Genomic DNA, 14,519 nt, shown 5'->3' on the forward strand with positions numbered 1-14,519 from the left:
CAGGCTTCTCCTGGCTTCCCACAAAGCCTACAAGCCACAGATGCATACCTTTGGAACATCTACATTTTAAAAAGTATAATAAATCAATATAATATAGCCTACACCATCACAATAAATCCATTATTTATTTTTGTCTATTTCAGAAGAACAGAATAGCATACTCTGACATTATGTTAGGCCTTGATCTGGCTATGCCAAATGGCTGTGGGATACACTAGTTCATTTAGCAGACAAGATTTGCTTAGAATTCCGTGGCATTATTTTATATTATTTTATAGTATGAAGAATACAATTGAACATAGCTGAATAAAATAGAAAGGATATTTTCTCCAACCGATTTCAGAGGGAGTGTGCACATTCTGTGTTGAGTGGTTAACAAAGAAACAGGTCCTCCTATACACTTAATTTAGTTATTTATGCAACTTTAGTTGTGATACAAATGTTGGGCTGTATGTTTAGATGTTTAATACATTCTAAGGCTGCATGATGCGACTCTAATGATGATTTGAAAAAGTTGCATGAAAGGAATGAGCTCTGCTTTGTTTCTTGCACAGGCTGCACACACTTCATCAGTCTCTCACTCACAATTTGATAAGCACTTGATAATTTTCTCACCAGGCCTCGAATTTCCCGATGGCATCCCCCTTGTGTGGCCGTAGTGCCCTTGGGCTGAATATAATTATTATAATTCCCTTCTGCCGGCTGCCAATCGCCGTGCTCTGAAGCACCTCTCACTCACATACTGTATATCTCAATTCTTATTAGCCAATGCCCGCCACGTGATTGTGTCCTTCTCACAGGCATCTCAGCTGTAAAGTAGGCTACAAGTGAAGACAGACACATCAGGGACACAACTGTGCATGTCCGTCTTATCGAATTCTGAAGCACATATTGAAGATGTTAGAAGAAGTGTCCACATTTACTATTCATCAACCAACAAGATAAGTAGACCTAACGGACAACAAAAGCACTAGCCTACGTCAATCCACTAACCCCCATTGTACAAAAGTTAACCTATTATAAATAAATATTCCAAACATACTTTGGGACTGTTGTGGGATGCGATAGATCCTAAATTAATACAACCACTCAAAAAACGTTTTAAAAGCAATGAGGCTGATGCAACAGATCAGAACATTTGGCTAAAAATGTTGATAAACTATTAGGCTATTTCTTCACATCATAAGCGCAAAAATGCGAACACGGCTGTAGACTATAAGCACAAATGTTCCAAAATACAATCAATTAGCAGGAAAACACTGTTTTCAAAAGTGACCACAAATGTGATTATGCATGTGATGATTTATTATAAAGGTGCCTTTTTTGTGGTGAAAATTATCTTCCTCAAACTTGAAAGTCACGCGCCGCCTATGTATGTCAATTAGGCTCTACACCGATTATAAAGCGGATTAATTCTAAGATGTTATTTGGCCTCTTTAGGTGTGATACAAACTTTATTAAAACATTTAGGCCTATGGGCTAGGCTACATGAGGTGTACGACTATGATTTTAAAAATTCGAGAGACAAAAAGGCATGTGCTGTTTCTTGCCTTACTGCACAAGCTGGGCATCATTCACAAGTGATATAACATCATTCACAATTGATAATATTGTCACCCATCAGACTATTTGTAATTTAATCTTGTCTTTACATATACAAAAAAATATATGTGTGGAAATTGTTTGGACTTAAAATTGACCATTATCATGCACCTGTCTCGGATCAGGGGCAGGGGGAAAAATACATGTAATCTATGCAGTTAAATAGAGAATGGAGGACACATTTTCCTTGGTTCATTTTCATGCCTGCCAGGTAGGCTATACTCCTGTCGTAAAGCGAAGTAATGTGCTTAATATTAGGAAAGTTGAGAAGTAAATATAGTAGGCCTAGCCTTTAGAAAGCTGATGGGATCCTCTCTTTTTAATAGAGCCCATCAAAACTATGTTTTCTCACACTATTGCGTAGCCTTTCGAAATGTTGCGCAACATGAGCTCTTGTGCTCTCATGAAGTGTTTTATTTGATTTTCGATGACATTTACATTGACGTCAGAGTGATTAGAGGGACAATAGAGTGCTGAGTACCAGGCAGTTAGCAAGTTTGGTAGGTTACTAATGACCATCAGCAGCATCGGAGCTTGGAGAAGCCTAGTTACCATGACGTGGAATTTGACTGCAGTCATGACTCGTGACCACCGGTGTGGCGGTAATATCGTCACCGTAACAGCCCTAATCATATCAGATTGCATTAGATCTGCATGCAGCTGAGAGAATGTGCTTTAGTCTTTATTCTTCATTTTGGATCCCCATTAGCTGATGCCATGACGAGAGCTAGTCTTCCTGGGGTCCAACTCGGTCTTAACTTAACGTGCTCAATGAAAGTTTGCTAGAAGCCATTTGCAGTGTGTGCTCTGTTAGGATATGTTGCTTGTTAAAGATCATTCAAAAAGGCACTCGCACATCTGACCTATATTTGCTCCAGGTGCATAATAACAAGGAAATAACAAGAAAGAAAATAGAAACCCGCACACTGCTCTTCCTAGTATTACTGTTCTTTATTAAGCTTTACATATCGGCCTCAAGGCCTTCGTCAGAGATTTGGTTTGAGTGTTTGTAATTTGCACCCATTTGTAGACATTGTTCCACCCACATCCTTTCAGTACATCGAAATAGGGTTGGAGTCAAGGAAAATAAAAATGTGTTAACAAATATAACAATGTTCATTTAAAAAATATTAAAATAAAGTGTGTACATAAAACGTATTAAAAACATCTGTAAAACCACAACGAGGACATCAACCTACAGTAGCAGGTACATTTTCATAAATCATTGGGTACAGTGCAGGATAAAAACGTCATAAAAAAATAAAAATAAAAATCCATATACAGTATAGACACCAGTGGAGGATGCTGAGGGGAGGTCGGCTTATGATAATGGCTGGAATGAAGTTTAATGGCTGGAGTGAATGGAATGGTATCAAATCAAATCAAATTGTATTTGTCACATGCTCCAAATACAACAGGTGTATGTCGACCTTACAATGAAATGCTTACAAGCCCTTAATAACCAACAATGTAGTTTTAAGAAAATACAGTTGAAGTCTGAAGTTTACATTCACTTAGGTTGGCGTCATTAAAACTCGTTTTTCAACCACTCCACAAATGTCTTGTTAACAAACTATAGTTTTGGCAAGTCGGTTAGGACATCTACTTTATGCACGACACAAGTCATTTTTCCAACAATTGTTTACAGACAGATTATTTAACTTATAATTCACTGTATCACAATTCCAGTGGGTCAGAAGTTTACATACACTGAGTTGACTGTGCCTTTTAACAGCTTGGAAAAGTCCAGAAAATGATGTAATAGATTTAGAAGCTTCCGATAGGCTAATTGACATCAATTGAGTAAATTGGAGAGGTACCTGTGGATGTATTTCAAGGCCTACCTTCAAACTCAGTGCCTCTTTGCTTGACATCATGGGAAAATCAAAAGAAATCAGCCAAGACCTCAGAAAAAAAATGGTAGACCTCCACAAGTTTGGTTCATCCTTGGGAGCAATTTCCAAATGCCTGAAGGTATCATGTTTATCTGTACAAACAATAGTACGCAAGTATAAACACCATGGGACCACGCAGCCGTCATACCGCTCAGGAAGGAGACGCGTTCTGTCTCCTAGAGATGAACGTACTTTGGTGTGAAAAGTGCAAATCAATCCCAGTACAACAGCGAAGGACCTTGTGAAGATGCTGGAGCAAACAGGTACAAAAGTATCTATATCCACAGTAAAACGAGTCCTATATCAACATAACCTGAAAGGCCACTCAGCAAAGAAGAATCCACTGCTCCAAAACCGCCATAAAAAAGCCAGACTACAGTTTGCAACTGGACATGGGGACAAAGATCGTACTTTTTGGAGAAATGTCCTCTGGTCTGATGAAACTGTTTCGCCATAATGACCATCGTTATGTTGTAGGAAAAAGGGGGAGGCTTGCAAGCCGAAGAACACCATCCCAACCGTGAAGCACAGGGGTGGCAGCATCATGTTGTGGGGGTGCTTTGCTGCAGGAGAGACTGGTGCACTTCACAAAATAGATGGTATCATGAGGTAGGAAAATTATGTGGATATATTGAAGCAACATCTCAAGACATCAGTCAGGAAGTTAAAGCTTGGTTGCAAATGGGTCTTCCAAATGGACAATGACCCCAAGCATACTTCCAAAGTTGTGGCAAAATGGCTTATGGACAACAAAGTCAAGGTATTGGAGTGGCCATCACAAAGCCCTGACCTCAATCCTATAGAACATTTGTAGGCAGGACTGAAAAAGCATGTGCGAGCAAGGAGGCCTACAAACCTGATTCAGTTACAACAGCTCTGTCAGAAGGAATGGGCCAAAATTCACCCAACTTATTGTGGGAAGCTTGTAAAAGGCTACCGGAAAGGTTTGACCCAAGTTAAACAATTTAAAGGCAATGCTACCAAATACTAATTGAGTGTATGTAAGCTTCTGACGAACTGGGAAAGTGATAAAATAGCAGTGTGCAGGTTTGTCTTATCTTTTTTAAAGAATATTAAAAACATAACAAACTTCAAGTACAAATGAATCAAGTGAGTGCTGGCCCCTATTTTTCATTTTGATGAGTATTGGTTCTATGACAGACAAAGCTAAGGGCCCAGCATCACCATGATAAACCAGTCCAGTCCTCCTTTCTGCTCAGTAAGCAGTTCTGTTATAGACTAAGCAAACGAGACATAGAGAAGATTAAATCTCCTTACACAGTGTTAGTTACAACAAAATGGTCTGGGTTGCAGTGCAGTCTCAGGATGTGTCTGAAATAGTACCCCTATTCCCTATATAGTGCACTACTTTTATGGGCCCTGTTCAAAAGTGGTGCACTAAATAGGGAATAGGGTGCCATTTGGGACACACAGACTCAGTGACATGATGAGTGTGGATGGAGGGAGAGAAAAAAAGATAGAAGATAAAAGCAAGAGCAATTCTATGTGTGTCATCAGTCCACAGCGTTAGCAAGCTTACACTGAGGAAGCCCCCAGGAGAACTGCCATTATCTGCCTGTGCACTGGAAAGAAGAAAATGGCACACTCTCCTCTTCTCGCTTTCTCTTGTTATAAATGACTGCAGTGCTCCAGTCTAGATAGAACAATGTCTCTCAGACTCAGTCAGTGGTCCAACACTTCGGGCACAGAATCTCACAGCAACAAACACTATTATATTCAGATTGAATGTAGCTAATGCACCTCCTCCGTAACCCAAAGCTTTTTAAACATTTTAGATGATAACAGTAAGAATGATAAGAAAGAAGTCGTTCTTTCTTAGAAGGAAAATAATAACTTATATGTACAATCTATATTTATGTTTTAGATTATAATAATAACAATAGGAAAAGTTGTTGCTCTTTTACCAGGGAAACCTGTTCTGGAATGCGACTCGCACTGTTCATCATCTTCTGTATCTTCCAAAAAGGACTTCATAAAGAAAAAGAGCACCATGGGCATTCTCTAAAATAGACTGCAGGAATTCAGGGGGAAAGTTGCCTATTGTACATCATGAACTAACTGGAATAGGTTGGACTGTCTTGGATCTTGTTTACATTTTCCCTACAATACTTTAATTGATATATGGAGGTGATGTGTATTTTGTCCCAAATGGCACCCTATTCCCTATATAGTGCACTACTTTCAACCAGGGCCCATACGTCTCTGGTCAAAAGTAGTGCACTATATAGGGAATAGGGTGCCATTTGGGACGCACAATGAGTCAATAGGTTCTACCTTGTCAAGTCCTCTAAAGGTTAAATCCTTGACGTTATACAATCAATACGCTGATGTCCTATACAGTCAAGTTTACACTCCACGCCGTACAGCACAATCAGATAACATAAGTCCCTATGGTATAGACCACTGTGAGGTACTGTATGCAGGTATAGTTATTCCTTTCAGCTCCTAGGGGAGCAGAGGGCCTCGTATGCAGGTATAGCTAGCTATGAAACATACAGATTACACAAACTTCTATGCTATAGCCTAGACCACTTTATGGTGCTGCATAGTGTTTACAGGTAGCTAGCTATGAAACATGTACACACATCCTTTAGAAAAGGGGTGGGCAACATTGATGGGTAAAACATTTTAGTGGCCCCACTCTTGGAAGCGGAGAGAATGTTTTTACGTTTTAAAGCAAGTTTGCTGCAATTCTACACATTTTGCCATGGGGCGGAGAGAAGATTTTGCACTTTTATAACAAATTTGCTGTAATTCTACAAATTTTTCCATAGGGTGGAGATGAACGTTTGCCATTTTTAATATTATATCTGAGTGAGACTGACTAACAAAATCAATGGTGGCCCCACAGCATGTAATTCGACCATCATAACAAGTTTAGATAGCTGGCCGCAAAACTAACTTATCAATCTAAAAAATGTTAGCTGACATGGGCTAATTGACCTACTATCAGTGACGTACATAACATGAGAAAAACTTCTGATGCACAACCAATTTCAGAAATTGCACCTTGTGTATTCTACTATTCTAACTCGCAACAGTATTTTTTTGGTTGGGGGGGATTAATCCCTGCTTTAGAGGCAGGCAGTGCAGTAGCTAGCGTAGCTCTACAAAGCTCCATGAAGTCTCAGCTCTGTAGGGAAATCTGAAACCCAGAGCACATGGCTGAACCCAGAGGATCATAGAGTGAGGTTAGTAGGGTTTAGGATGGGTAACAAACAGAGAGTGAAATGGGAGCACAGATGGAGGAGTGTGGGAGGTGGGCAGGTCCTCTCCTGGAGGGTCCTCCTTTAGAGTACACAGCACAGAGTACTAATGGGCTGGTCAAAAGTAGTGCACTATAAAGGGAATAAGGTGCCATTTGGGACATAGAATATACACGGCAGAATGCTCTCACACACTCCCTTCTCAGAAACAACACCACTACTGTGCTGTATAACCACCGACCAATGTACAGGAATCGCTCAAATGAAAATCACCTCTCAATAGGTATTCAAGGAATATTTCATCACCTGCTTGAAAACCTTCAGTCAGAACCACCAGAAAACCAGTCAGAACCACCAGATATCCATCTACAGCTGTGTGTTTAATAGCCATCCTACATCAGAGAACACCGTGCGCAAGAACAGGACAAAAACGAAGAAAGACTGAGATAAATAAATAAATAAAAAGTGCTATTTCATTCGGCGGCAGGCCGGGGTCACAGAGACAGAGAGAAAAGAGGAAATAGTAGAAGTGCTCTAGGTAGTAACTCTTTGTGTGAACTCTTTGTGTGAAAGATAGGCCTGCCAGCACAGCTCTGCAGTCCTATGAATTAAGCAGCCCAGCCTATCCCTGCCCGCTGCACTGTGCCCTGGCTGCCCCTGCTCCCCCTTCCCTCTCCATCCCCATCCACACAATGCTAGTCCTGCCTGTTAGGATGATTTGCCACTTCATTACTAATTGATAATCGCCGGAGAGAAACGCTCATTAGACTGTGAGTGCTGAATACTGCATCTCCATGCTGCCATTTCCAGCCACCCATAATGACTATAGTGACGTTGGCGAAACACTCTGGCTTTGAGTTATGGCTCATCTATTTCACAGAGAATAGGCAAGTCCTCAGTCCGTAAGCGGAGCCTGTCTGGGAGGAAGCATTCAAGAGATATTCAGGGGCGGGACCGTCTGAAAAACGAGCACTGTTTTAGGGGAAGTACGAGGCATTATACTTAACTTGAAACGATCACGCAGTTCAAAGTGTCGAGTCGGCAAAGACTCAAGTTAACATCAAGCGTGAATATTCATGAATCTCCATCAATAACTTTAAATGACCCAAAACAGGGCATAATACATGATGACAAAGTACTATTTTGGTGCTTTTCCATTGGGACTTACCCCCACACCAGTGGGCCGCCAGTGTTTTATGTTAATATATGTCTAGTGTTATTGTGTTTCTGTCAGGAGAGTGACTCTAAAGACTTGTGGCGAGCAGAACCAACAACCTCCGCATCATTCAAGACTGTTGGTTTGTGAGAAGGTGTTCAAGTTCACACCTAGACATTGTTATGTAAAGGCTAGCTGATAAGTACCCAGAGCGTTGCCTTGGCTCCTAGTTAGAGCAGGTTTGCCGGAGCCATGGCCCAGTGAGATACGGGTGCCAACCCGCATTAGATAGAAAACGGAAAGTCTGAGCTTTTGGGTAAAACACTGGGGTAAATCATCAAAGGAAATGTGGCACATGTGAAACATGGAATAAAATTGTAAGAAGTGTGTACATTCCTCCTCATACTCATGCATCTCAGTGATTGGACAAAACAGTGCATTTTACATTTAGGTCAGTTAGTCAGTGCATTCAACTAAGGTAGCTAAGACAACAACAGATCACAGTCATTGCAAGTAAAACCTTCCTAAAAAAATGCAGCTATCCCTGAGAAGGTGCAGGTGAAGCCTCCCAATTCAATGCTGGCAATGCAGAGCCCATCAACCAGCCCTAAGTAGAAATAACCAGCCTGGGAGTTAGGAGTAGGACTTAGACTAGGCTTTATTTTCAATCAGATGTGACTGGGCAGCACGGTGCCTCCCCGTTCGTCCCTTACAAAGCAGAGCCAACCAATCAGCCATAAGTATCAACCAGGCCTAGAGTACATCTCCAATCAGATGTGACTGAAGAGACATACAGTACATCTCACTGATTGGATGGCACAGTGCAGGTCCCCGGCAACGCAGAGCCAACCTAAATAAGACCAGGAGTGAAGGAGGCTAAGCTACATCTCCAATCAGACATGACCAAAGAGACATCCCACATGATGTCTGCTCATGCACTACTTAACTTTACAACCCTCTGGGTCCCACAGCACTGCAGCAGCCTGCTGGAATAATATTCTGTAATTGTTATTGACATATTGTGGGTAGGAGACAATAAGAGAGAAAGAGAGCACCATTCCCCCTCCCCACTCCAAACTTAACAGCCCGAAATAGGCTTGTCGTGTCCTGGTACTTAAGAGACGCTGAGCCTCTCCACTGTAGCTCTCTCTGGTTGGCGTAGAAGCAGACACTAGCCAAGTCAAGAGGGATGCATGCAACACAGCCAGAGAAATAGAAGTCTCACATTAACATCAGAGGATAGTGGACCTCCTTAGCCTCCCATTTAATAACTGATAATGCCATACTAAAGAGCGTAACAAATGCCATGAAGTGTACAAATGAATATATATTACATATTGACCCCATCTTGACATATGCTGTGCTATCTCAAGATATGGGTATCACAAATGGTGAGTCAGTTTTTCCAAAAGTAGTTTTGCATTACATTTTGCTGATACTGATATATTATCTATTACATGAGGAATACAAAACTGAAAAGTTCATTTGTGTCTTGTATTTCCCCTAGGCCTACTTCCAAGGCTTTAAACATCTCATACTGCACATACAGTAGTGTACATGCATATTTCTTCATACTGGATGAACTCTAGTAGACAGTAGGGCTGGGAATCGCCAGGGACCTCACAATACGATATTATCACAATACTTATCACGATACTTAGGTGCTGATACGATATGTATTGCAATTCTCATGATTCTATCTGTATTACGATTTGATAATGTGATTTTATTGCACTTCGATGATCCAAAAATATTGCTCACCAAATGTCTGCTGCAGAGGGACAAGAGCGAGGCATGAGAAAACGAGTTTTGATAAATTATGGAAATAAAAGAGCTGAAAACAAATTGGCTCCCAATTTAATTTGATTTAATTATTCTTTTGTAATTTTTACCCCCTTTTCTCCCCAATTTTGTGATTAAGATCCTCTCTCATCTCCCCAACAGGCTCGGAAGAGGCGAAGGTCGAGTCATCCGTCCTACGAAACACGACCTGTCAAGCCGCCCTTCTACACCCGCTCGCTTAACCCGGAAGTCAGCTCCACCAATGTTTTGGAGGAAATACTGTTCAACTTTGACGACCAAAGTCAGGGTGGAGGAACGTGATGATTCAAGTATAGCCCCCCCGGCCAAACCCTCCCCTAACCAGGACGATGCTGGGCCAATTGTTTGCCGCCCTTTGGGACTCCCGGTCACGGCCGGTGATTGAACCCCAGGCTGAAATGATGCCGCAACACTGTGAAGCAGTGCATTAGACCTCTGTGCCACACAGGAGACCCGGCTCCCTATTTAAAAATAAGATGGAGAACAAGCTATGAAAGAAAAATACTGGAGTTTTGGTGCAGATACAGCCAAATAGCACACAAATAATACTGCAAAATTGTCAAAACGATACGATACGATATATCGTCAAAAATAATATCCGATATGTAACTGTCTCGATTTTTTCCCCTATCACTAGCAGACAGTGTCCTATCTTCTTACATAACACCTTGTCATCTCTTCCTGTGTTATTACATATAACAATGTTACTACACATACACTTATATAATGTTAGAGGCAACAGTAACTAACAATCCTGGCTGTTATGGAGTAGGGGTGAGGGGAGGAGGCAGTGAGCTGCATGGTTATCTGTGCTACGTGTGTGTGTGTACGCATGTGTGAGAGAGAGAGAGACTCTGCCAGGTTATCTGGTCTGCCTCAGGCCTTCCCTGGTCTGTTCTGTACCTTTCATCTCTCCCATGTCCAGGGTCTTGCCCAGCTGTTCCAGGAGGTCGGCGCGAGCCGCGTTCTTCTTGTGCTTCTTGCCGTCGTAGTGCTGCTGCGCCATGCCCGGATTGTTGAACCAGGCGTTGCATAGCTGGCAGTAGCGGTCCGAGTCCCTGCGCTGCCGAGGAGAGGTCACTGGGGTCGTTTCTGGGGAGCTTTTCACCGGACTGGGCGGAGCCTCTGATTGGACAGAAAAACAGGAAACACAAACAGGGGAGTTCACATCAACATTGCTCTGCTGTTTGACAACACTCTCTCGACCAAAACACAGACTGATGTGTTTTTTTTGTTGTTGATCCGTCAGCTAAAAAAAGGCTTAGGAACAAAACTTAAGGAAGAAAACAAAGGTTGGTAAAGGAACAAGCTTTCTTGCCAGGAGGCAAAATGTGAGGCAAAATGTGAGGAAAAAAATACCCTGCTCTACTTAATGCTGACTTCTTGTGTACAATGTGCCTTCATGCATGGATGCCACCATTAACCCTGAACAAACATCAGATCGCGCAGCGCTACATTTTCCGACATAGGATTTCGCTATCAAGTCAACCAGTTTTAACACTTGGCCCACCCTTCATAAGGGAACATTTACAAAAGTCCCGTTAGAAAGCATCAGATCACATTACGGACCACTGTGAGGCAGTCAGCATCTCCAAGTGGCATCTCTCGTGAGCGTCATGGCCAGTCAGGACAGAGTTGCAGTGCAGAAACACAAATGTCAACACCATGTTCTTTAGCCACGCTGTTAATAATGATATGCTACAGTATAGCAATTCATGCTCATCTTCAAGTCAGAACTTTTACAGTGAAGACTGGCAGGCCATGGATATGTACACTGCAGTATAGAACTGGTAGCATTCCTATAGAATATTAGCTTAAAAAAGTAGCACTCAAAGACCCCTTTGATATTATAAACTACCAGCTGTTTAAATATAGTATCAGGAAGTTAAAAACTGGGGCACTGAAAACAATAGAAAAGGTGGTGTAGGAAAAAGCTTCTGATCTGGAGGGGCTACAATCACACTGTTATATTTCTCACTGTTTTGTCACTTCTAGGCCTTAAAGAAACATATGAGTTGATAACAAAGCCCTTGCTTTAGACAGCATATAATTCAGGCAATTAACTGCTGCAGCAGAAAAGGGGATGACAGCATGGAATTAAGTGGCTGTAGGAGTTGAAAATCAAAGAGTGTGAAATGTATATCATTTGTGGGGGATGATAATGATGATGATGTTAGTAGAGCCGGGGAACAAAGGAGAACCACAAAACATATTAATTTCAAGAAGAGATATCATTTTCATAAACATGGCAAAGCATTTTCCCTCTTTTCTTTTAGTGTTACTCAAACAGACATGCTGATTCCTAACATATATTGTCTCTAATTGTGTCTTTCAGCTTCCTTTCACATAATCTAAGAGAAGTGCGTCCCTCGTGTATTGGGATTCTAGTTTCTCCTTTTAGGGAAACTGAAACACCCCCCTGCTTACGTACATTTGAATGCTTGGAATGTTTTGTTCTGTGACATGCGTTAAACAAAGCCCCTAGTTTCTACTCCTGTTTCACGTCCTGTCCTTATATTAGTTGTATAAGTAATGCAATGTCCTATACAACAAAATTGGCGACGAGGAAGAAACGTTCTCACATTGGTGTTCATTATTTTCAGGAGAAAGTCTCAGTAAAAAAAACTAATAATTGCTGTAGAAAGACGCAAAGAAAACATGGAGCAAGCCAGTCAAGAGTGATGCTACAGTAGCTAGCCTGGAGGGAGAAGAAGAGTTTTGCTGTGGGAGAAAGTGTAATCACTGTGAGTGAAAATAAGAAAAAAAAGGCAGGGAGTGAGGGACCGTCTAAAAAGTGTGAGAAGCAAAAACTGAAAACGTCTGCACTGGTTGAAACAATGGAGTTCTTACACAGAACGTTTTGACTGAAGAGAAATGAAAGAATGAGTAGTTGTGCCAACATCTTTGACTGTTATGGGAGGAAAACCCTGGTGATAAATCATATGATGAAATTGTGGCTACCTTAAAAGGACATTATTCTCCCAAACTACTGATCATCGCAGAGAGATTCAGATTTCATACGAGAAATCAAGAGGAGGGGGAGTCAATCTCATAATTTGTGGCTGTATTGAAACAGTTAAACAAACACTGTGAATTTGGGCGATCACTAAGTGACACCATACGTGATAGGTTAGTGTGTGGAATGCGCGGCGAGGCAATTCAGAAACGCTTTCTGATTGAGAGCAACTTAACATTGCAGAGTGCAATAGAAGTGAGTACGTCAATGGAAATGGCAAATAAAGACACACAGCAGCCAAGAGCAGAAGGTGTCTATGGATTTTTTTTTAACAACGCAGTAGGTGGCAAGCCATGCTATCACTGTGGGAAAGCAGGTCACCAAGCAGAGGAGTGTTGGTGCATGTAAAAACGTGTATTTAAAAACAAAAATACACAATCAAACAAAAGTACTGAACAAAGGAAAGGCGACTTCAGGAAGTACAAAAAGAAAGTGCATAAAATCACACAGAGGATGAACAAAGTGATAGCCTGTCTGAAGGGGAAGAATCCTGGACATGGATACTGGATGACTCCGCTGCTGGATGGAAAAGCAGTAGGGATGCGAATGGACGCTGGAGCAGTCGTATCTTTTCTCTCTGAGGCCGTACACAAGGAGAAACTACATCAGCTCACACCACAGCCCGTGAAGATGACACTGAAAACATACACTGGTGAGACGATTCCTCTCACTGGAACAATGATAGTTACAGTGGAGCTCAACAAACAGAAGGTAAAGCTACCACTCTACATTGTGAAAGGCAACCATCGAGCTTTGCAAGGACACACATGGCTGGAAAAGATCAAACTAAACTGGCAGGACATTCACATGGTTGGAGGACACAAACCTACAAGGGATATTGAGAAAACACGCAGATGTGTTCAATGGAGAACTTGGCAGTATGAAAAACATAACATTTAAAGGACCATGAAACCAGACAGCAAGCCAAAATGCTTCAAAGCTAGACCTGTCCCATACGCCATAAAACCATAAGTTGAAACTGAGCCAAACAGGCTAGTCGAGAGTGGAGTATTACATCCAGTGAATGTTAGTGAGAGGGCTACACTCGTCGTTCCAGTCATGAAAAAAGATGGATCATTCAGACTCTGTGGCGATTTCAAAGTTACCGTTAACCGTATCTGACTGCTGAAAAATATCCACTTACCCTCATTGACAACCACTTTTCTGGTTTAGCTAGAGAACAGAAATTCAGTAAGATAGACTTATGTCAGGCCTATCTACAGACGCATGTTGTGACCAAGAGTCACAAGAACTGTGGACTATAGTGACTCACAAAGGACTGTACAGGTACCAGAGGCTTCCTTTTGGAATCACCTCAGCTCCGGCCTTGTTTCAGAGAGCTGTGGAACAGATACTGAGCAGGCTCACCAGGTTCCATTGTTACCTCGATGATCTACTAATCACTGGCAAAGATGGGTAGGAGCACCTGAGAAACTTGGACACTACACTACAGAGACTGGAGGAGTACGGTCGCAGGGTCCAGAAGGACAAATGCAAGTTTTCCCGGCCTGTTGCATATCTGGGCCACGTCATTGACAGTTCGGGGTTCCACAAGGTGAAGGCCGTCGCGGAAGCTCCATCCCCACGGAACGTGAATCATTCTTAGGACTACTGGCGTGCTACGCAAAGTGTATTCCGAACCTAGCTAACATGCTAAAGCCACCACATTAACTTTTGAACAAAACCAAACCTTGGAAGTGGACAGATGTGAGGAGGCTTTCAAGAAAGAGAAAACAGCCTTAGCTCAGTCAGAGGCCCTAACCCACTTCTACCCCAACTTGATATTACAGTTGGCATGTGAC

General features: G+C 41.9%; 1 protein-coding gene across 1 annotated transcript in view; it reads right to left on the bottom strand.

Annotated features, from left to right (window-relative positions):
• zmat4a (zinc finger, matrin-type 4a) overlaps window positions 1–14,519 on the bottom strand; it is a 100,093-nt gene that overhangs the window by 6,825 nt on the left and 78,749 nt on the right. Inside the window, exon 4 of the mRNA XM_038998365.1 lies at window positions 10,605–10,826. Within this exon, the coding sequence (XP_038854293.1) occupies window positions 10,605–10,826 (222 nt within the window). The remainder of the gene's footprint in view (window positions 1–10,604; window positions 10,827–14,519) is intronic.

Source organism: Salvelinus namaycush, chromosome 1 (genome assembly GCF_016432855.1).
Source record: "Salvelinus namaycush isolate Seneca chromosome 1, SaNama_1.0, whole genome shotgun sequence".
Taxonomy (NCBI): Eukaryota; Metazoa; Chordata; class Actinopteri; order Salmoniformes; family Salmonidae; genus Salvelinus; species Salvelinus namaycush.